Here is a 21,614-nt window from a genome sequence, read left to right on the forward strand (position 1 = left end):
GGGTGGAGAGTGGTTGGATGGGGCGTGGGAGTCCCAGGGGTCTGTCTGGGGGTGGGGGTGTGGATAAGGGTTGGGGCAGTCAGGGTACAGGTAGGGGGTAGAGTCCTAGGGGGCCAGTTAGGATGGGGGGAGGGACTCAGGAGGGGGCAGTCAGGGGACAAGAGGCAGGGAGGCTTAGGTAGGGGGTGGAGTCCTGGGGGGGCAGTTGGGGGCAGGGGTCCCAGGAGGGGGCAGTCAGGGGACAAGGAGCAGGGGGAGGGTTGGGGGTTCTGAGGGGGGAAAGTGGGAGGGGCAGGGGCAGGGCTAGGGCAGGACAGGGGCGGGGCTCCTCCCGTCCTATTTTTTGCTTGCTGAAATATGGTAACCCTACTTATTCAAATGATTTTCAGTAACTAACCCTGTGCCTCACCTAAGGCATGAAATGCTTTCACAGTTGCACACGGGCAAGTTGCCAGGAGGCTCCCCTCCATAGATAGGCTCTCGGCCTGCATTACAAACATTGTCATCTCAGGGCTGTGGTGATCCTGGGATTTTTACTTGATGTAGGCCTGATCTTCCACCCCACATAGGCCCAGTTTTGAAGATGAACTAAATATTCTGTCTTATGATTCTTCTAGGGTTCAGACACAGGAGTGCTGCAGGCCAAAGTCTAGAGGGAGCAAACTGCTCTGGGAATTGCATCAACTCAGCCCGTTCTCTCCCTGCCACAGCTGAAGCAGCAGCTCACCAGAAGACAATACTAGTCCTTGAGAGGAGGCAGAGAAAAGGTGACAGTAGTGGTGGGAGTACCACAAAAGATTAAGTAAAAAAAAACATTTGCTTGGGGATAGGGTGGTCCTGCAACTAATGTCATAGTTCTAGGGGCCCCTCGTTTCTGATTGGGGTAGGGTTGCCAATTGTCTAATCAGACACATCCAAACACCGTGTCCCTGCCCCCTGTTCCACCCCGTCCCCCCTTACTCTGTTGCTCACGCTCCCCCATCCTCACTCACTTTCACCGGGTTAGGGCAGGGGTTGGGGTGCGGGCTCTGGGCTGGGACCGAGGGGTTTGGAGTGTGGGAGGAGGCTCCGGGCTGAACCTGGGGCTGGGGACTGTGGTGTGGGGGTGTGTGTGCAAGCTCTGGGAGGGGACTCAGGGCTGGGGCAGGGGTGTAGGAGGGGGTGCAGGGTGCAGGCTCCGACCAGGAGGTGCTTACCTCGAGCGGCTCCCGGTTGGCGGTGCAGGGAGCTAAGGATGCTCCCTGCCTGCCTTGGCTTCGCGCAAGCTCCCAGAAGTGACCACCATGCCCGGTCAATGGGAACTGCGGAGTCGGCGCTGGAGGCGGGGGCAGTGCACTGAGACCCCTCCTGCTCCCCCCTCCAAGGGCCGCAGGGACGTGCTGGCCACTTCTGGGAGTGGCGCAGGGCCAGGGCTTGCAGGGAACCTGACTTAGTCCCCTGTGCCACCAGAGTTTTAGCACTTAAAATCTCCCGGTTTGGCTTCAGTAGCCTCCGGCAGATAGTCTCCTGGAATCGGGCCCTCCCAGTGAAACTGGGAGGGCCGGCAACCCTAGATTGGGGCCACTTCTGCACGATTATTGTACAGACACATAACAGGAGGCACCATGAATCAAAAAGTGTGTAAATTGAGGGAGACAAAATAAAGGAAAACAAAATAGGTGCTGAGTGACATTACCAATACAACACCGTCATACATTCTTGGTGATAACACATAGCATTATGGGATGCTTTTATCCCTGGACTATGAAATTACTCCCTCTTCCAGGCTGGAGGAAGGGGTAATGATTGGAGTTAAAAACACTATAAATGAAGTTCACAGCTACTAAACCAGGACAGTTGCAAACACTGCTGAGGACCAAGAAACACACAGGACCAAGAGAGGTTGGAAAATTGGACAGAAAATGTAGAAAGATACAAGCCAGTACATCTGGAGAAAATATCAAATATTCATCAAAAAAAAAAAAAAAAAAAAAAAGAGATAAGCCAATCCTGATACGAAAACCTAGATGTGCGAACGGACAGCATGTTAGACTGAACTGGCAATGCAATACGGCAGGGGAAATACTAATGCAAACTGGTTTCCCAACATCTCTTGCCCTTTCCCCTTCAAACATTTGGCCCCTGCTGCACCACCTGCCCTTTGAGCCAAATGTGAGGAGTGCCATGAGCGCCTTCCAACTATTTGAACACACTAGATCATGCAACACCTTGGCCACTCATAGTAGTCCAATGATTTCATAGTAGTCCAATGAATGAATGCTGGCAGGTTGTGCATGGAACTGTGGAAGCTCCTGATGCCAGGATCACGACTGTAGTGACATAAAGATGTTGTCCAGCCAGTCAGTCAGTCATGTTGCAACTGGATTTCAATATAGCCTGTGGTGATGCTGTAGTCTCCAATCAGGCTTTCCTAGTAAACAGACATTAGTAATTCTGCAGGAAAGTGGCCTATTTATATGACTCCCCTGAAGCCCTCGCCTTCTCTCCCCAAAGTAATAGAAAATTCAGTTTTTGCATAATTTATGCTTGCAAACTTATTTCCTGGATAGTACATCCAAGATCTCTGGATAAGCACACAGGCTTAGCAGAAACATCCAGCTAAGTCTATCAGAAGCATAATAATAAAACACTGATATTTAATTTTTTGTAATTAGCAACATTAACACACCACTGAGCATTACTCTTGGTGCTTCTAGTTACTTTCCAAGTCTTTAGTACATCTGCTTCCAAACATTCTTGCATTGTTCATATTTTGAAGGTTATTTAAAGTCAAGATATATCACATCCACCGCTTTCCCCATATTCACAGAACCTTTTATCTCATCATAGAAGGCAATCAGGTTGGTCAGGCATGACTTGCCCTTGGTGAATCCATGTTGACTGTTCCTGATCACCTTCCTCTCCTCCAACTGCTTCAAAATTGATTCCTTGAGTACCTGCTCCATGATTTTGCCAGGGACTGAAGTGAGGCTGACCGGTCTGGAGTTCCCCGGGTTCTCTTTCTTCCCTTTTTAAAATATGGGCACTATATTTGCCTTTTTCCAATCGTCCAGGACTTCCCCAATCGCCACGAATTTTCAAAGATAATCACCAATGGCTCTGCAATCACATCAGCCAACTCCCTCGGCACCCTTGGAGGCATTAGATCTGGACTTGTGCACGTCCAGCTTCTTTCACTACTGAGGCTGCTCACCTCCTCCCCATACTGTGTTGCCCAGTACAGCAGTCTGGGAGTTGACCTTGTCTGTGAAGACCAATGCAAAAAAAACATTGAGTACTTCAGCTTTTTCCACATCATCTGTCATTATGTTGCCTCCCTCATTCAGTAAGGGTCCCACACTTTCCCTGACCACCTTCTTGTTGCTAACATACCTGTAGAAACCCTTCTTGTTTCCCTTCACATCCCTTGCTAGCTGCCACTCCAATTGTGCCTTGGCCTTCCTGATTACACCCCTGCATGCTCTAGCAATATTTTTATACTCCTCCCTAGTCACCTGTCCAAATTTCCACTTCTTGTAAGCTTCCTTTTTGAATTTAAGCTTACCGAAGATTTCACTGTTAAGCCAAGCTGATCGCCAGCCATATTTGCTATTCTTTCTGCACTTCGGGATGGTTTGTTCCTGCGCCCTCAATAAGGCTTCTTTAAAATACAGCCAGCTTTCCTGGACTCCTTGCCCCCTCATATTAGCTTCCCAGGGGATCCTGCCCATCAGTTCCCTAAGGGAGTCAAAGTCTGCTTTTCTGAAGTCCTGGGTCCGTATTTTGCTACTCTCCTTTCTTCCTTTTGTCAGGATCCTGAACTCAACTATATCATGGTCACTGCTGCCTAGGTTGCCACCCAATTCTACTTCCCCTACCAGTTCTTCCCTGTTTGTAAGCAGCAGGTCAAGAGAAGCACGGCCTCTAGTCAGTTCCTCCAGCACTTGTACCAGGAAGTTGTCCCCAACACTCTCCAAAATCTTCCTGGATTGTCTGTGCATTGCTGTATCGCTCTCCCAGCAGATGTCAGAGTGATTGAAGTCCCCCATTAGAACCAGGGCCTGTGGTCTGGAAACTTCAGTTAGTTGTCTTAAGCAAGCCTCGTCTATCTCATCCTTCTGATCCGGTGGTCTATAGCACACTCCGACCACGACATCACCCTTGTTGCTCTCGCCTCTAAACTTAACCCAAAAACTCTCAACAGGCTTTTCTCCAGTTTCAAACTGGAGCTCTGAGCAATCATACTGCTCTCTTACACACAGTGCAACTCCTCCACCTTTTATCCTATACCTGTCCTTCCTGAACAGTTTATACCCATCCATGACAGTACTCCTGTCATGTGAACTGCCCCACCAAGTTTGTGTTATTCCAATCATGTCATAGTTCCTTGATTGTGCCAGGACCTCCAATTCTTCCTGTTTGTTTCCCAGGCTTCTTGCGTTCGTGTACACGCAGCTAAGATAACTAGCCGACTGCCCTACTTTCTCAGTATGAATCAGGAGGCTTCCCGTCTTGTACCCTCCTCCTCGTGTTTCCTCCCGGTATCCCATTCCCCCACTTACCTCTGGGCTTAGGTCACCATCCCCCAGCGAACCTAGTTTAAAGCCCTCCTCACTAGGTTAGCAAGCCTGCCTGCAAAGATGCTCTTCCCTCTCTTCTTTAGGTGGATCCCATATCTTCCTAGCACTCTTTCTTCCCAGAACAGCATCCCACGGTCGAAGAATCCAAAGCCCTCTCTCCGACACCACCTGCGTAACCACGCATTCACCTCCACAATTAGACGGTCCCTACCTGGGCCTTTTCCTTCAACAGGGAGGATGGACGAGACCACCACTTGTGCCTCAAACTCCTTTATCCTTCTTCCCAGAGCCACATAGTCTGCAGTGATCCGCTCAAGGTCATTCTTGGCAGTATCACTGGTGCCCACGTGGAGAAGTAGGAAGGAGTAGCGATCCGAGGTCTCGGCAAACACTCCGTCACATCCTGGATTCTAGCTCCAGGCAAGCAGCACACTTCTCGAGTCTCCGGTCCAGTCGGCAGATGGATGATTCCGTCCCCCTTAGGAGGGAGTCCCTGACTACCACCACCCGTCTCCTCCTCTTGGGAGTGGTGGTCATGGAACCCCCCCCCCCCCTCCCTAAGACTATGCATCCCATGCCTTCCAGCCAATGGGGTCTCCTTCTGATACCTTCCCTCAGAGGGCTCTTTTAAATCCTTCTCCGCAGTAGTACCAGTGCAGAGAGCCTGAAAACAGTTTCGCACCTCCATCTGCCTTGGGGGTACATAGGTTCTCCTCTTTCTGCCTCTGGAGGTCACATGCTGCCAATATTCTTCCCCACTCCTCACTGCATTCTGAATCTTCAGCACGTTTTGCTTCCAGAACCAAACCCTGACTTCTACCCAGAAAGTCTTCATTTTCTCTGATGCAACTCAGGGTTGATACTTCTCTAGTCCTCTAACCTTCTCTTCCAATATGCAAACCAGCTTGCACTTCATACAGACGAAGTCGCTTCTGTCCTCTGGGAGAAACACAAACATGGCACATTCTGAACAGGCCACAGCAACTGATCGCTCACTATCCATGTCTTCGTTCCAAGAGGCTCCTCAGATGTTGTATGTACTGCTCACAGGAGCCTGAAAGGCAAAAACACTCTGTGCGAACTCCCAGGCAAACTCCCTCTGTTTGCCTGTCCTCTGTTCACTACTCACTCGGTTCGCAACTGGCTGCCTTTTTATAAGGCTGCTGGCTCGAAGCAGGTGGCCCGGCTCAAAGCCTTCCCTCCAGTCAACCACTCAAGGCCCACCTGGAACAAAACACTCCCAAGTCACACTTTTCAATCAAACACCAACACAATCAAACAGTCACACTATTCAAATAAACAAGCACAAGAATTGTCTAATAAGAAAGTATGGTTGAGTTTTTGAACCCATATGTATAACAACTATGGCTGTTGATTAACTGCAGTTAACTCATGCGATTAACTCAGAAAAATTAATCGTAATTAAAAATATTAATCGTGATTAATTGCAGTTTTAATAGCACTGCTAAACAATAGAATACCAATATCTATTAAATATTTTTGGATATTTTTCTATATTTTCAAATATATTGATTTCAATTACAACACAGAATACAAAGTGTACAGTGCTCACTATTACTTTTACAGTGCAAATATTTGGAATAAAAAATAATATAAACAAAATAAATAGTATTTTTCAATTCACATCATACAAGTACTGTAGTGCCATCTCTATCGTGAAAGTGCAACCTAGAAATATCGATTTTTTTTGTTACATAACTGCACTCAAAACAAAACAATGTAAACCCTTAGAGCCTATTAGTCCACTCAGTCCTACTTCTTGTTCAGCCAATCGTGAAGACAAACAAGTTTGTTTACAGTTACGGGAGACAATGTCACCTGAAAGTGAGAACAAGCATTCGCATGCCACTTTTGTAGCTGGCATTGCAAGGTATTTATGTGCCAGATACGCTAAACATTCGTATGCCTCTTCATGCTTCAACTGCCTTTCCAGAGGACATGCTTCCACACTGATGACGCTCATGAAAAAAATCATGTGTTAATGAAATTTGTGAATGAACTCCTTGGGGGAGAATTGTATATCTCCTGCTTGGTTACCTGCATTCTGCCATATATTTCATGTTATAGCAGTCTTGAATGATGACCCAGCACATGTTGTTCATTTCATGAACACTTTCGCTGCAGATCTGACAAAACGCAAAGAAGATACCAATGTGAGATTTCTAAAGCTAGCTACGGCACTCAACCCAAGGTTTAAGAATCTAAAGTGTCTTCCAAAATCTGAGAGGGACAAGTGTGGAGCATGCTTTCAGAAGTCTTAAAAGAGCAACACTCCAATGCAGAAACTACAGAACCTGAACCACCAAAAAATAAATAAATAAAATAAATAAATAAAATCAACCTTCTGCTGGTGGCATCTGACTCAGATAATGAAAATGAACATATGTTGGTCCACACTGCTTTGGATCATTATTGAGCAAAACCCGTCATCAGCATGGACACATGTCCCCTGGAATGGTGGTTGAAGATGAAGGGACATACGAATCTTTAGCGCATCTGGCATGTAAATATCTTGCAACACCAGCTACAACTGTGCCATGCAAACGTCTGTTTTCACTTTCAGGTGACACTGTAAACAAGAAGCGGGCAGCACAGCACTTGGTGGTGATGGGGGACTTCAACTACCCAGACATCTGTTGGGAAAACACCACATCAGGGCACAGATTATCCAATAAATTCTTGGAATGTATTTGAGACAATTTTTTATTTCAGAAGGTGGAGACAGCTACTAGGGGGGAGGCTGTTCTAGATTTGATTTTGACAAACAGGAAGGAACTGGTTGAGAATTTGAAAGTGGAAGGCAGCTTGGGTGAAACTGATCATGAAATAAGAGTTCATGATTCTAAGGAATGGTAGGAGGGAGAACAGCAAAATAAAGACAATGGATTTCAAGAAGGCAGCCTTTAGCAAATTCAGGGAGTTGGCTGGTAAGATCCCATGGGAAGGAAGTCTAACGGGAAAAAACAATAGAAGACAGTTGGTGGTTTTTCAAAGAGACATTATTAAGGGCACAAGAGGAAACTATCTCACTGCATAGGAAAGATAGGAAGTATGGCAAGAGACCACTGTGGCTTAACCAGGAGATCTTCAATGATCTACAAATCAAAAGAAGAGTCCTACAAAAAGTGGAAACTAGATCAAATTACATAGGATGAATATAAACAAATAACACAAGTATGTAGGGACAAATTAGAAAGGTCAAGGCACAAAACAAGATCAAAATAACCGGAGACATAAAGAGTAACAAAAAACATTCTACAAATACATTAGAAGCAAGAGGAAGACCAAGGACAGGGTAGGCCCGTTCATCAATGAGGGGGGGGGAAACACAATAGAAAATGTGGAAATGGCAGAGGTGCTAAATGACTTCGTTTCGGTTTTCACCAAGAAGGTTGGTGGTGATTTGGACGTCTAACATAGTGAGTGCCAGTGAAAATGAGGTAGGAATAGAAGAGGCTAAAATAGGGAAAGGACAAGTTAAAAATTACTTAGACAAATTAGATGTCTTCAAGTCACCAGGGCCTGATGAAATGCATCCTAGAATACTCAAGTAGCCGACTGAGGAGATATCTGAGCCATTAGCGATTATCTTTGAGAAGTCATGGAAGACAGGAGAGATTCCAGAAGACTGGAAAAGGGCAAATATAGTGCCCATCTATAAAAGGGAAATAAGGACAACCCAGGAAATTACAGACCAGTCAGTTTAACTTCTGTACCTAGAAAGATAATGGAGCAAATAATTAAGCAATCAATTTGCAAACATCTAGAAGATAATAAGGTGACAAGTACCAGTCAGCATGGATTTGTCAAAAACAAATAGTGTCAAACCAAACTGATAGCTTTCTTTGACAGGGTAACAAGCCTTGTGGATAGGGGGGAAGCAGTAGATGTGGTATATCTTGACTTTAGTAAAGCTTTTGATACTGTCTCGCATGACCATCTCAAACAAATTAGGGAAATGCAACCTAGATGGAGCTACTATACGGTGGGTGCAAAACTGGTTGGAAAACCATTCCCAGAGAGTAGTTATCAGTGGTTCACAGTCATGCTGGAAGGACATAATGAGTGGGGACCCGCAGGGATCAGTTCTGGGTCTGGTTCTCTTCAATATCTTCATCAAAGATTTAGATAATGGCATACAGAGTACACTTATAAAGTTTGCAGACGATACCAAACTGGGAATGGTTGCAAGTGCTTTGGAGGATAGGATTAAAATTCAAAATGATCTGGAGAAATGATCTGAAGTAAATAGGATGAAATTCAATAAGGACAAATGCAAAATACTCCACTTAGAAAGGAACAATCAGTTGCACACATACAAAATGGGAAATGACTGCCTAGGAAGAAGTACTGCGGAAAGCGATCTGGGAGTCATAGCGGACCACAAGCTAAATATGAGTCAACAGTGTAACGCTGTTGCAAAAAAAATGAACATAATTCTGGGATGTATTAGCAGGAATGTTGTAAGCAAGACACGAGAAGTTTCTTCCGCTCTACTCCGCTCTGATTAGGCCTCAACTGGAGTAGTGTGTCCAATTCTGGGCGCCACATTTCAGGAAGGATGTGGACAAATTGGAGAGAGTCCAGAGAAGACCGACAAAAATGATGAAATGTCTAGAAAACATGACCTATGAGAGAAGATTGGAAAAAATTGGGTTTGTTTAGTCTGGAAAAGAGCATGTCCCCTCTCAGTCTTCTAACAGTTTTCAAGTATGTAAAGGTTGCTACAAGGAGGAGGAAGAAAAATTGTTCTCCTTAACCTCTAAGGATAGGACAAGAAGCAATGGGCTTAAATTGCAGCAAAGGAGGTTTAAGTAGGACATTAGGAAAAACTTCCTAACTGTCAGGGTGGTTAAGCACTGGAATAAATTGCCTAGGGAGGTGTGGAATCTCCATCATTGTCTAACCTGCTCTTAAAAATCTCCAAACACCCGTCAGGAATGGTCTAGATAATTAGTCCTGCCACGAGTGCAGGGGACTGAACTAAATGACCTCTCGAGGTCCCTTCCAGTTCTATGATTATCTCCTGGAAATGTAAACAAACCTGTTTGTCCGAGCGATTGGCTGAACAAGAAGTAGGACTGAGTAGACTTGTAGGCTCTGAAGTTTTACATTATTTTACTTTTGAGTGCAGTTATTTTGTGTACATAATTATACATTTGTAAGTTCAACTTTCATGACAAAGAGATTGCACTACAGTACTTGTATTAGGTGAATTGAAAAATTCTATTTCTTATGTTTTTACAGTGCAAATATTTGTAATCAAAAATAAATATAAAGTGAGCACTGTACACTTTGTATTCTGTGTTGTAATTGAGATCAATATATTTGAAAACGTAGAAAACATCCAAAAATATTTAACTAAATGGCATTCTATTATTGTTTAACAGTGCGATTAATCACAGGATTTATCGCGATTAATTTTTTTAATCACTTGACAGCCCTAATAATAATCAAGTGCAGTGTGACATCAATAGGTGCCACCAATTAAGATTGCTCAACACTTCCCATTGCAAAACTGTATTTAGTTCCTTATAACTTTACCAAACTTTTACCATTTGGTCTGAAGTTTTCAATGCCAGGTGTCTGCGTCAGGTTGAATTTTTTTTTAAGAGAATTTCAGATAAAATAGTTCAGCCATTACCAATGATAAGGCTAGTATAAAATGTGTTTTGCCAGTGTTAAGTTCTGGTGACCTTTTCTCCCTAATGCTCTAGTGCACCTAGAAAAGCGATCTAGGACTTGATATGTGGCACAAGGAGGCACAGATATGCCTTTTGCTGTCCCCATGAAATTCTGCCCATTTGGCCAAGTTATAAGACTTTGGGGGGGAAATCCAAAGTTTGCACACACAGAGACTTCAATTTTAGTAGCTAAAAATCCTCACTGAGCATGCTTGAGCCACACTGCTTCCACTGCAAATACACAGAGAGCATGCACTAGCCCATGGCCACACAAGCAAAGCCAGATTTTTCCTTTAATTGCTGCTCTGGGCAGGACTGGGCACTGGAACAGAGTCAGTTTCCCATGCTTCCAGTGACACCGCTACACACACACCCCTCCCACCCCTGCTACTACCCGGGCAGCCATCTGATTGAAATGCAGAGGGGAGGGAAAGGAGTAGGTTAGGACAACGAGTCTTGTGAGACTGGGACTGGAGGAAGGGGGGAGAAACTGAGACTGGGACCAGGTTGGGAGGGGAATGGGAAGAGAACGAGAGTAGGCTGAGATAACAGACTCAGAGCCAGTGGGCATGGAGGGACTGGGACCAGGAACTGGTGATGGAAGAACACAGAAATCACACAAGAAGCTGGGAGAGGGGACAGTGGGATTGGCTGGGCAAGGAATCTAGAACTGAACGCCAATGTGGAGGAATGGGGACAGGAGAAAGGGAGACAGATCTGACAAGAATCTGGGGCACAGGGGGAGAACAGGGACCAGTAGGGCAAAGAGACTGGGATAAGGAGCTGGGGGTAGAGAAAACAGACGGATTAGATAAGAAGCTGGAAGGGGGAAACAGGACTGGCTTGGCAAGGAAACAGACTGGGATGAGAAGTCTAAGGAGTAGAGAGTAGGACAAGGAGTCAGGGGTCTGGAAGTGAGGGCTTGAACGGGCTTGAGGGGATGGAGAAAGAGGGATCAAGCTTGAGGGAAAATGGGCAAAAGCTACATGCACCTCCAGAGCTGGGAATGAAACACAATGTGCCCAAATCTCACCATTTCTCTTCTGTCAGCAAATATCTGTGAAAATCACTAGCAAAGTACCCAACCCCCTGTACTGCTGGTCCACATAGCAGTAGTAAATAGTCATCCTCCATCAGATACTCTGCTCACTCAAGTGGCAGAGGTCTGTGTGATGGATCTAAAGATTCCAACCCTTCTGATGAACCCTATGGGTGTCAATATGATGCCACATGATAGCTCCTATGTTTTTTTTCAGTTTGCTTTATTAAAAATTAGGAAGCCATGCAAAAAAGTATTAAGGTCGCAAAGTCAAGCACTCAAAAATTAGGAAACGGCAGAATTAAGGTTACCTGTGCAATTTCAATTTGGCCTGCTTGTGCATATGCATTATGATATAGTCTTTAATTACATGATCACATTTTATTTTTCCTCACAAGACTCCTGCCTCATTCAGGGCATAGGATGGATGGTGCTTATTAATAAACTACTTGAACAACAATGAAAAATCAAAAGGTTAATGTGTGGCTCAAGGCATTTTTACTTCATGGTACTCAAACCCCAAAGACAGAATTATTAGTTTCTTCATAGACTTTTCTATGGTACTCACCACTATAGTATCCAATCATTCATAACTTCACAAACATTCATCTTATTTGCACAACACTCCTGTGAGTTGAAGGATATAATCCCCATAATACAGATCAGGAGCTGAGGCACCAAGATTAAAGTTTCCAATGATTTTGGGTGCCCAATTTGAGATATTTAGGACCTGATTTTTCAGAGTATTTGGCATTATATAGCACTTCTATGATCAAAGTACAGCTCCCATTGGCTCAGAATATTGTTGTCTTCCCCAGCTATTCGGTTTTGCCAACCACACTAACTTAATGTATCTCTTTAATTTCCAGAAATAAAACTATCAATATATAGGCTTGGCAGATATTCTAACAGATATCAATATTTATTTTAAAACATTTTTTCTCTTTTTATCTATTTAAATTTTCACATTTGTGGGAAGTTATGGCAGGCTCAGAGAATTATTTAATGACAATAGATGTTGAGATTCAAATAGTTAAAGCTTTATAGCCATTAAACCTCAAATTGTCAACATCACATGTCAAAATATACATAGTAAATAACCTTAAACCAAAACCTTATACCAAACTATAATAAAAGTTCAAGAAGCACTTTTCTTACTTTGCCTATCTGTGAATTGATTATCATCAGTAGAAATATTTTTCCATCAGTTTGTGTGTGTGTATGGTGAAACAGACATTTACCAATAAAAATCTAACCCTTCTAAGCCTACCAATATAGTATTTGGCACATCCATATTGGATGGCAGCACCTTACACATACTGAAGTTGATAAGTGTAGAAGTAGAAATGGTTTCCAACATTATCTTCCCATTAAGTGAAAGTATCTTCCAAAGGTCCTGACCAACATCCTGTACTGTGGAGATCCATTACTGAAAATAAAGGTCAGGATGTCTACTCCAATAGCCAGCATTTTAATTTAGTGAATCAGGGCACTAAACGGAGCTGCATGATCTCTAAGGTATCTTCTAAATCAAAAATAATCCCCTTCGTATTCTTAGGGACCAGGAGTTTACAACCATATTCCTGGTTTCACTTTAATCCTTCACTCCATTTCACCTCTTGTGATGCATCTTAATTGCTGGGTAAACACAGGTTTGCTGAGTGCCTTCCTCTTTTGCCACACTTGGATTATACAGTTGATTTCTACTTGAACCCTCCATGATGGTTCAGTCTACTGATCAATCTTCTTAACAGCTCCTTCCTACCTAGCTTCCGGCTATTACAACTTACCTGATTTCCCTCCCCCCCCAACATTAGAATTCATCTCCATGTCTCCAGACCACTCAATCCTTCCCATCAAGGAAGAGTCTCACACCTTCTTCTACATATTCAGCCCTACTCTCTTGCAAGTGGGCAAGAGCACCAGTGCTCTCTAGGAAATTAGTGCACTTACAGCAAAAAAAACAACACCTACTGCTGCCTGCCTTATTGCCATAATCCTCCTAATTTCCTCTAGACCCCCTAACTAGCTGCTGCAGCTAACCTAATCCTCTTCCTTCTCTCCCTGCTGCTAAAACCTAATTCACCCAGCCCACTCCCCTGATGAAATTAAAGTTGTGAATAAAGTGCAGGTGAGGAGATTAAAACGGCATCTGTATTCACTAGAATTTGTGATGCCAAATAATCTCGACTACAATCAGCACTCAAAACCACAAAACCAAAGCCACTATCAGGCAAACCAAAACGACAGCAATTCAGTGACTGGCATATGTACACCATTCCTACAGTTTCTCCCTCTCCCTTCCCCCCAACCTCCAACAATAGGTTTGCTTTGATTTTTTGTTTTGTTTTTTAAATGAGTGGTGTTGAAATAGGTTCCCTATGCTATTTTTAGCAGACATGCCAAGGGAAGTACATTTTAGTGTACTGACATTTCACCCATGGCTTTTAAGCCTTAAATTGGTCAGATGAGGCTCTTTTCTTAGGTTTGAAAAAGACTTCACAATATTTGACAACAATGCAGCAGTTATTCCAGAACAAGATGGCAATTTAAAAGAGAAGACAGTCAAGTCTACTTCTTCACTAGTAGCCAAGGTAAGCAGAAACGACACTGCAGGTCCTTTGAAGGTAGTGACATTATTAATAGGACTGGACTCCAGGTACAAACACTAGCCCCTAACATGCTCTCACTAATTTTGATGGTATAGGTTCTAGCACCAGCTCTCAGATCGCTCAGTAAGCCCCAGACACTGAGGCTCCTACTGTATTGATACTATTATTGTTTTGATACTATTATTACAGTGAACTTGTTAGACATTTTTATGGCTCTCTGGTACTCCGTTGGATAGCAAAGTAGCTCAGGGGCACACCACAGCACCAGGATAGTAGCCATCTATTTTCTCTGGCTGAAATTCTATTTTGGCTTCTTTTAAATTACACTGGAATAACTGATTAGTTATTGGACCAGTCCTATTATTCTTTCTACTTCATACTGAACTGAAAAGACACTTATCTTATAAACCTAGTCTGTACAAATAATGTGTGATTTCTAGGTTATTCATTAGCTCAGATGTAAGTGCTGCAGTCAAAAGATTTCTGCAAATCTCTTGTCTCCCCATTGCTGCTGTCTCCTCATTGTTAAAGAGCCTACTAAACTTGATTATTTACCTATTTAGAGATTGCACTGAATGGCTGCTTAACAAATAAATTCCACTTACCTTTATCTCAGGCTCTTTTTCACATTCTTCTATATACAAGTCATATAGCTTTTGAAATACAGATTTTCTGAAATTAAGGAAAATGTTAACATAAAAATTGTGTTAAATCAATACAATAAAAAGTTAAATATTGAAATATTTGCTACCTTCCACTGGATAAATATTTTCGTTTGGGAGGTCTCTGACGGGCACTTTCAATGACATACTGGAAGAGAAAGGTGCATGAAACTCAACAGTTCTAGCAATGTACAAATTACTTTAAGAGTCTTAGTATCATTAAAGCAAATTTAGGTTACAGTAGTTATTCTGTGTTACACAGCCAACAACATGTCAAACTGTAGTTTTTTGAATGGAGTAAATACTCTCACTTCTAAGTGGTCTGTAGGAGTGGTAGTTACTAAGGAGTGCTTAATTCCAACTACCAGCTAACAAAGGAGTTATTTCATAGCTAAAATTAAAACGAAGTGGTATGTTTCATGATTATCACTATTGCAGTTAAGAAGTAGTTTCTGAAGTCTACGACACTTTATGCCAACATTTTATATTTACAGTAACAAAACCTTAAAGAAACCTGAAATTTCACTGTATTTGAACCAAGACAATTGCAACATTCAGATATAATGCTGTTGCCCTGGTACAACTCACTCCCTTTGAACACAGCCAACTGTGTTTTAGAAGGCCTACTTTGTTCCTGTGTTTCTCTAACATTTTTTTAGAAAGCAGGGTAATTCTAAGCAGATGCAAGATGTGTACAATATTTTAGTAAATGTTAGTTAAGACACTCCGGTCAAATTTAGCACTTGATTTAGTTTTTACACAGACAAGCTTTCACAAAATACAAATTCTGGAGGAAACATTTCCATTCTTGACAAAGTGCTGATTGATCATTTGGTTTATTTTAATGAGAGATAGGTTCTCCCTCTTTCCCCCCCAAATATTTTGAATCCAGTATTATATAGTGTAGGAGAACCTATATATGAAAAATGACTGATATATTCTTTGTTGGCTGTGGGATGACTTAAATTGCTCACACTAGGTTTATGTAGACTATATAAATAGCAGCCTTGTAGGATTCTACTTGACCAGGATACGTAATTGTTTTACAAATAGGAAAACATTTAAGACTTTATTTTCATCATGGGAAAGACCAGGCAAGTAGATTCTGTGCCTGGGCTGGTAGTTTTAGTGACAATTTTGCAAAACTAATGTTCTATACATAGTTTACACAAAAAACACCTTCATGTAATATAAATGCACAGAATGTAAACAGACATTTAAATTTAAGGCTGGTATATTATTTACATATCAATAGGCAACTTAGCTACTCCTTACCTCTGCACGATCCAATGCCAGTTCTAAAGCTTGTTGCTGCAAAAATTATAAACAGCTTTCTTAGAAAATGTGTTAACTGATGAAAACCTTGTACTGTAACAACCACCCCAAACTCTATGACTAGGACTCAAATATTAGTTTGTTATTTTTACAGGACTAGCTGATCAAATGTAGGATTCTTTAGCATGTACAGAATTCTACCAATAAATTCAGCACTCTGTTTAACTGCATTAACAGTAATTAACTCCACTACAGGATTTGTGTAGATTTGACTGAATTATTAAGTGTTAGAAGGACAGTGATGCCAAACTGTAAGGAGGGCAATACCAAGTTTTAATCAAAACTTGGTTTTAAAAAATTGAGAAAAAACAGGTAGGCAAGGCTGTTCTTTGCCATTACCCTGGCTGCCAATACAACATCTCTTGGCACAACCGCCTGCTTGCATCTATTGCATCAGGAAGAGTAGCACTAGTGGGATAAAGGATGTGTGTGAGAGAGAGAGTGAGAAAGACTTAGTAACAGCTAAATGTAAAGCAGAGTAGTCTTGAAGAAACAGATCAAAGCCCACAGCCACTGATATCAAAGAGTGTGCATTAAAGTAGGTCATCTTCCCATGAAATGGGAACGAAGACCCAAACCTCCATCACTCAGATTCAGTACATTACACTTCTCCTATCAACATGGAGCCACTAAGGAGATGTGGTCTAGGCCCCTTCCCTAGACATACAAGCAGCCATTTGGTCAAAAACTGAGCTTCGGCAGAGTTCCTCCCCCAAAGATTCCCTTTGAGGTGGGTTGAAAAGTATGTCAGAGCCCATGATTGCATACTGAACTCAAAGTCCTGAAAATTGTTCGTAACATCCAATAGCAGAATTCACTAGATAATACTTATTGTAGCTGATTTACAGAATCATAAAAATGTCGGGCTGGAAGGGACCTCGAGAAGTTATAGTAAGCCTAGACCATCCCTAACAGGAGTTTGACCAACTTTTTTTTTTTTAAAGCTTTCAACGATGGGGACCCCAAGACCTCCCTTGGAAGCCTATTCCAGAGCTTAACTACCCTTATAGTTAGAAATTTTTTCCTAATAACTAACGTAAATCTCCCTTGCTGCCGATTAAGCTACTTACTTCTTGTTCTGCTTTCAGTGGACATGAAGAACAATTGATCACTGTCCTCTTTATAACAGCCCTTAACATATTGGAAGACTTATCAGTTCGTCCCTCAGTCTTCTTTTTTCAAGACTAAACATTCCCAGTTTTTTCAACCTGTCCTTGTAGGTCAGGTTTTCTAAACCTTTTATCATTTCTGTTGCTCTTCTCTGGACTCTTTTCAATTTGTCCACATCCTTCTTAAATTGTGGTACCCAGAATTGGACACAGTACTCCAGCTGGAGCCTCACCAATCCCGAGTAGAGTGGGACAGTTTTCTCCTGTGTTTTACATACAACACTCCTGTTAATGCACCCCAGAATGATATTAGCCTTTTTTGCAGCTGCAGCACATTGATGACTCATATTCAGTTCGTGATTCACTAGAACCCTCAGATCCTTTTCAGCAGTGCTATAACCTAGACAGTTATTCCCCATTTTGTAGTTGTGCATTAGGAAGGAAAAAATCAATGCACTTGTCTTTATTGAATTTAATCTTTTTGAATTCAGACCAATTCTCTAATTGGTCAAGGTCATTTTGATTTTTAAACCTGTTCTCCAAAGTGCTTGCAACCCCTCCCAGTTTGGTATAATCTGCAAATTTTATAAGCATACTCTCTACTCCATTATCCAGGTCGTTAACTGAAAATATTGACTAGTACCAGACCCAGGACCGATCCTTGAGAGACCCCATTAGATACACGGTCCCAATTTGACAGCAAACCATTGATAACTACTCTGAGTACGGTTTTTCAGCCAGATGTGCACCCACATTATAGTAATTTCATCTAGACTACATTTCCCTAGTTTGCTTATGAGAATGTCATGTGGAACGGTGTCAAAAACCTTACTAAAAATCAAGGTGCATCATCTCTACTGCTTTCCCCCTACCCAGTAGGTCAGTAATCCTATCAAAGAAGGAAATTAAGTTGGTTTTGTATTTGTTCTTGACAAATCCATGCCAACAACTCTTTATACCCCTATTATCCTCCAAGGGAGTTAAAAACTGATTTTTAATAATTTGCTCCAGTATCTTTCCAGGTGTTGAAGTCAGGCTGACTGGTCTATAATTCCCCGTGTCTTCCTTGTTCCCCTTTTTCAAGATAGGTACTATGTTTGCCCTACTCCAGTCTTCTGGGACCTCTCCGATCCTCCAAGAGGTCTCAAAGATAACTGCTCATGACTCCAAGATTGCTTCAGCTAGTTCCAAAAGTGAACTAGGATGAATTTCATCAAGCCTTGCTGAATTGAATACATGTTAATACTCTTTACCCTGCTCTTTCCCTATTTTGGCTTGCATTCATTCCCCTCACTGTCAATATTAATTGCGTTGAATACCTGGTCATCATAAACCCTTTTAGTGAAGTCTGAAGCAAAATATGCATTAAGCACCTCAGCTTTCTTGATGCCATCAGTTATTAGCTCTTCTTCCCAGGGCCAGATCTAACATTTTGTGGGCCCGGAGCCAAACATATGTGGGACCCCCCACGATGGATCCGCTCTGCCCAGCCTAAAGCAAGGGCACTCTTTACAAACCGGCAGCTGCCAGACGCACACTGGCCCACCCGGCCCTGCACTCCGAGCGCGCTCCTTCCCCTTGGGCATGGTCCTATGCCACACTGCCCCCCACTCATTGCCCCCCAATCCTCTATGCCCAGTGCCCCCCCTCACCCAGCCCCTCCCCACAGACCCTTATGGACAGAATCCCCCGTTGAGATCCCTCACAGATCCCTGCACTCAGCACTCCTCTGACCCACTATGCCCAGTGCTCCCCAGCCCAGAGACCCCACCACCACAATTGCACAGCGCCCTTCACACCACCACCCCCTGCCACCAGACCCCACCACTACTCCGTGCCACAACACACAGACCATCCCAACCTTCCAGTGCCCCCTCATCCCTTCTATGCCCAACGCCCAAAACACATAACCCCTTCCACCCCCCACTACTCAGTGCCCCCTCCCAAAGAGAGACACTCCCCCTCACCCTGTCCCTCGTTCGCACTTATTGGCCCCACTGGGAAGTGACCATGTCCGCTGGGCTGAGCCAGCAGTGTGGGGATCACTCTGGCCCCTCAAGAGTGGCGCCATCAGCCAGGCTGGAACAGGAGTGGGGCCTGCCCGGACCGGGCTCACTCAGGACCCACTTGCCTGGCGGGGCCTAGCCAAGCCCCCCCACACTGCTCTCCCCACCCCTATTGGCCAAGACCAGCCTGGCCTCTGCACCGGTCCAGTGAGGCAGGCAGGGTCCCATAGGTGGTGGGCAGCAGAGACCGCTCGGAGCTGAAGCTGCGCTGGGGAGCAGGGTAGACCCCCGAGAGCCTGCCCAGTCCGGCTGGAGCCAGCAGGCATGCCCAGTCTGCATGGCAGAGCCCAGCTGCTGGGCGGGAAGCCCCCTACAGGCGAGTGGGACCTGCTGGCTGGGAGCCGCTCACACAGCAAGGCCTGGGTGCTGGACTGCCCCAGGTGAGAGGCCAGACCTGGCTGTGTGTATGGGTTAGAAGAGTCCATAATGTGCTCCTTCCCAGTGTGGGCCTGGTGCCTTTTTGTATCTGTGCAGGGCTCTAAAAATACTCTCTCTTTTAAGTCCCAGGGAAGAATGTCCATACAAGTTCCCTCCAGATCTGAGCAAACATATGATTTCATCATGTTAGTGCAGTGCACAGGAAGAGAAACTGGCTAGAAAAAGAGTGCAATAAAAGACAAAATACTTCCCCCCACCTAATCTTTCAGTGATAGTAACCTTAGAAATTACTTGCAACAATAGTAGGTATGAAGTTTTCAGGTAGAAGCCTGACTTTCAAGCTGATGCTGTGCCTTTCAACAGTGGAAACCACTGCTACAAAACATTGAGACAGAAAGTAACAGGATTCAAGATATTTAGACATTAAATATTTATATGAATAATACAGAGAGTTATACTTTCTAGGATAGATGTGCATAAGGGATATCAAGCCACAGACTTTTAGGCATAACTCATCCACTGACTGCTTGACATTAAGAAAATACCCTATAGGCATGTTACTGCCTAACTGCCTATAGATGTGTGAGTAAGGCTTACACATTCCTCTGAATCATCTAGAACTGGCCACTGTTGGAGACAAGACACAAGAACAGATTTATATGACAATTCCTATATTCTATTAGCAGTGACTAACTGATTTAGGCACAGCATTCACAAGCTCCACAGAGAGCCCCACCATCAACTGGAGAGTGTTACACTGCTAAGTCACATTTCTGAGGATGTCAGAGACACAAAGGACTTTCCCTTCTCCACCTTCACCTGCCAAATACCCACCACCCTAAAGGCAAGCGTTATTAAAAACATGACATGAATTGTATCTTACCATCGTAGTTGAAGCCAGGTGTCCAAATGGCAGATGAAATATTTAGGAGTTTTGGTGCAGTAGGCAAACAGTCATATTTTTAGGGTCACAAGAGATACTGTAAGGTTGGGGGGGAAGAAAAAAATACAATCACCAACTATGTTAAACAAGCATTATAATTATTTAAACAAGACATTTTAATGGCAGATTATATTGAATTGATATAGCATCTTTCATCCACTAATACAGAAGTTACCACTGAAAAGAAATTACAGGGCCAAATGTCATTACCCATACCTGTGGTGTCTTGGCAGACTACCAATATCACCCGTGTCTCTGATAGGTACAGTAAAATGGAATATATAATGAAGTAAGTGGTTAGAACATTTATTTTATGTATCAAAGAGCCAGTGCTGATGGCTTTGATTTTATATAATACTCAAAGGACAGCAGCTCCACCAACTACACCTCCTTGCACCATTTTGAGATGTTCATTCAGTAATGACTCAGGGGTGTTAACTACTGAGGTGTTAACAATTTTACTCAGCACATAGGTGCTCCTTAGAAGTTCTTCATTCAGCTATTAACCAAGTCCAGCACTGTTTCACTTTTAAATTCAACTAGATAATAGACTTTTCAGGTTTTTTTAATACAAATTCTTAAATATAAAGTTTTTAAATCCTGTTTACTAATCATGCTCCATTCCCTTTCAGCCTCTCTCTCAATGAGGAAACTTGAAAGTCAAAGAGATCAGTTTTACTTTTGGTTCTTAATGTTACATTTCAAACACAGCGGGGGAGCCGTTTAACCATTTCCAGTGGGTTTTATTTTGAAATGTGGAAACATTCCTACTGGTTTTAGGCTCTATAAAGCTTTTTAATACATATTTTAAATGACAGATTATGTTTAAATTGACAAATATGTCTCTCTGTTATTAGCTATATGCTAGCCAACCTCTTTCCTTAGAAATCTGTTCAGCCTTTGTTTGTTTTTGGTCCCAATTCCAGCGACACACTGTGGTACTGGTGGTAAGTGATGCTGCGTCTCCAACAAGGAAGCTACAGCTCTGGCCTTTAGTTAGTGGCCAGGATGTGCTAAGCGCTTTCCAAGCCATCGAAGGCACAATCCCTGGCCTAGAGACCCTACAACCCACAGCTAGGCTGAGGTGAGGAGGACCGAAATCACGGCAGCGCTTGGCTACACTCCGGGCTGGATCCGCGGGATTGCCGGCGGGCTGACAGGGGCGCGGGGAGGGGCATGACGACGGGATCGCGGGTGGGGAGAGGC

At 43.4% G+C, this 21,614-nt stretch overlaps 1 protein-coding gene across 12 annotated transcripts in view; it reads right to left on the reverse strand.

Annotated features, from left to right (window-relative positions):
* The window catches only part of SUPT20H (SPT20 homolog, SAGA complex component), a 60,074-nt gene that overhangs the window by 38,095 nt on the left and 365 nt on the right, over nucleotides 1–21,614 (reverse strand). For 11 of the 12 annotated variants that reach the window (XM_026653588.1, XM_026653581.1, XM_026653585.1 and 8 more), the window contains exons 2-5: nucleotides 20,349–20,445; nucleotides 15,853–15,888; nucleotides 14,667–14,725; nucleotides 14,521–14,587 (exon numbers count right to left, since the gene is read on the reverse strand). In XM_026653588.1, coding sequence (XP_026509373.1) covers nucleotides 14,521–14,587; nucleotides 14,667–14,725; nucleotides 15,853–15,888; nucleotides 20,349–20,351 — 165 coding nt within the window. In that variant the 5' untranslated portion in view covers nucleotides 20,352–20,445. The remainder of the gene's footprint in view (nucleotides 1–14,520; nucleotides 14,588–14,666; nucleotides 14,726–15,852; nucleotides 15,889–20,348; nucleotides 20,446–21,614) is intronic. The other variant, XM_026653582.1, reaches the window with a different exon arrangement.

This window comes from Terrapene carolina, unplaced genomic scaffold (genome assembly GCF_002925995.2).
Source record: "Terrapene carolina triunguis isolate 2854851 unplaced genomic scaffold, T_m_triunguis-2.0 Scaffold141, whole genome shotgun sequence".
NCBI lineage: Eukaryota > Metazoa > Chordata > Testudines > Emydidae > Terrapene > Terrapene triunguis.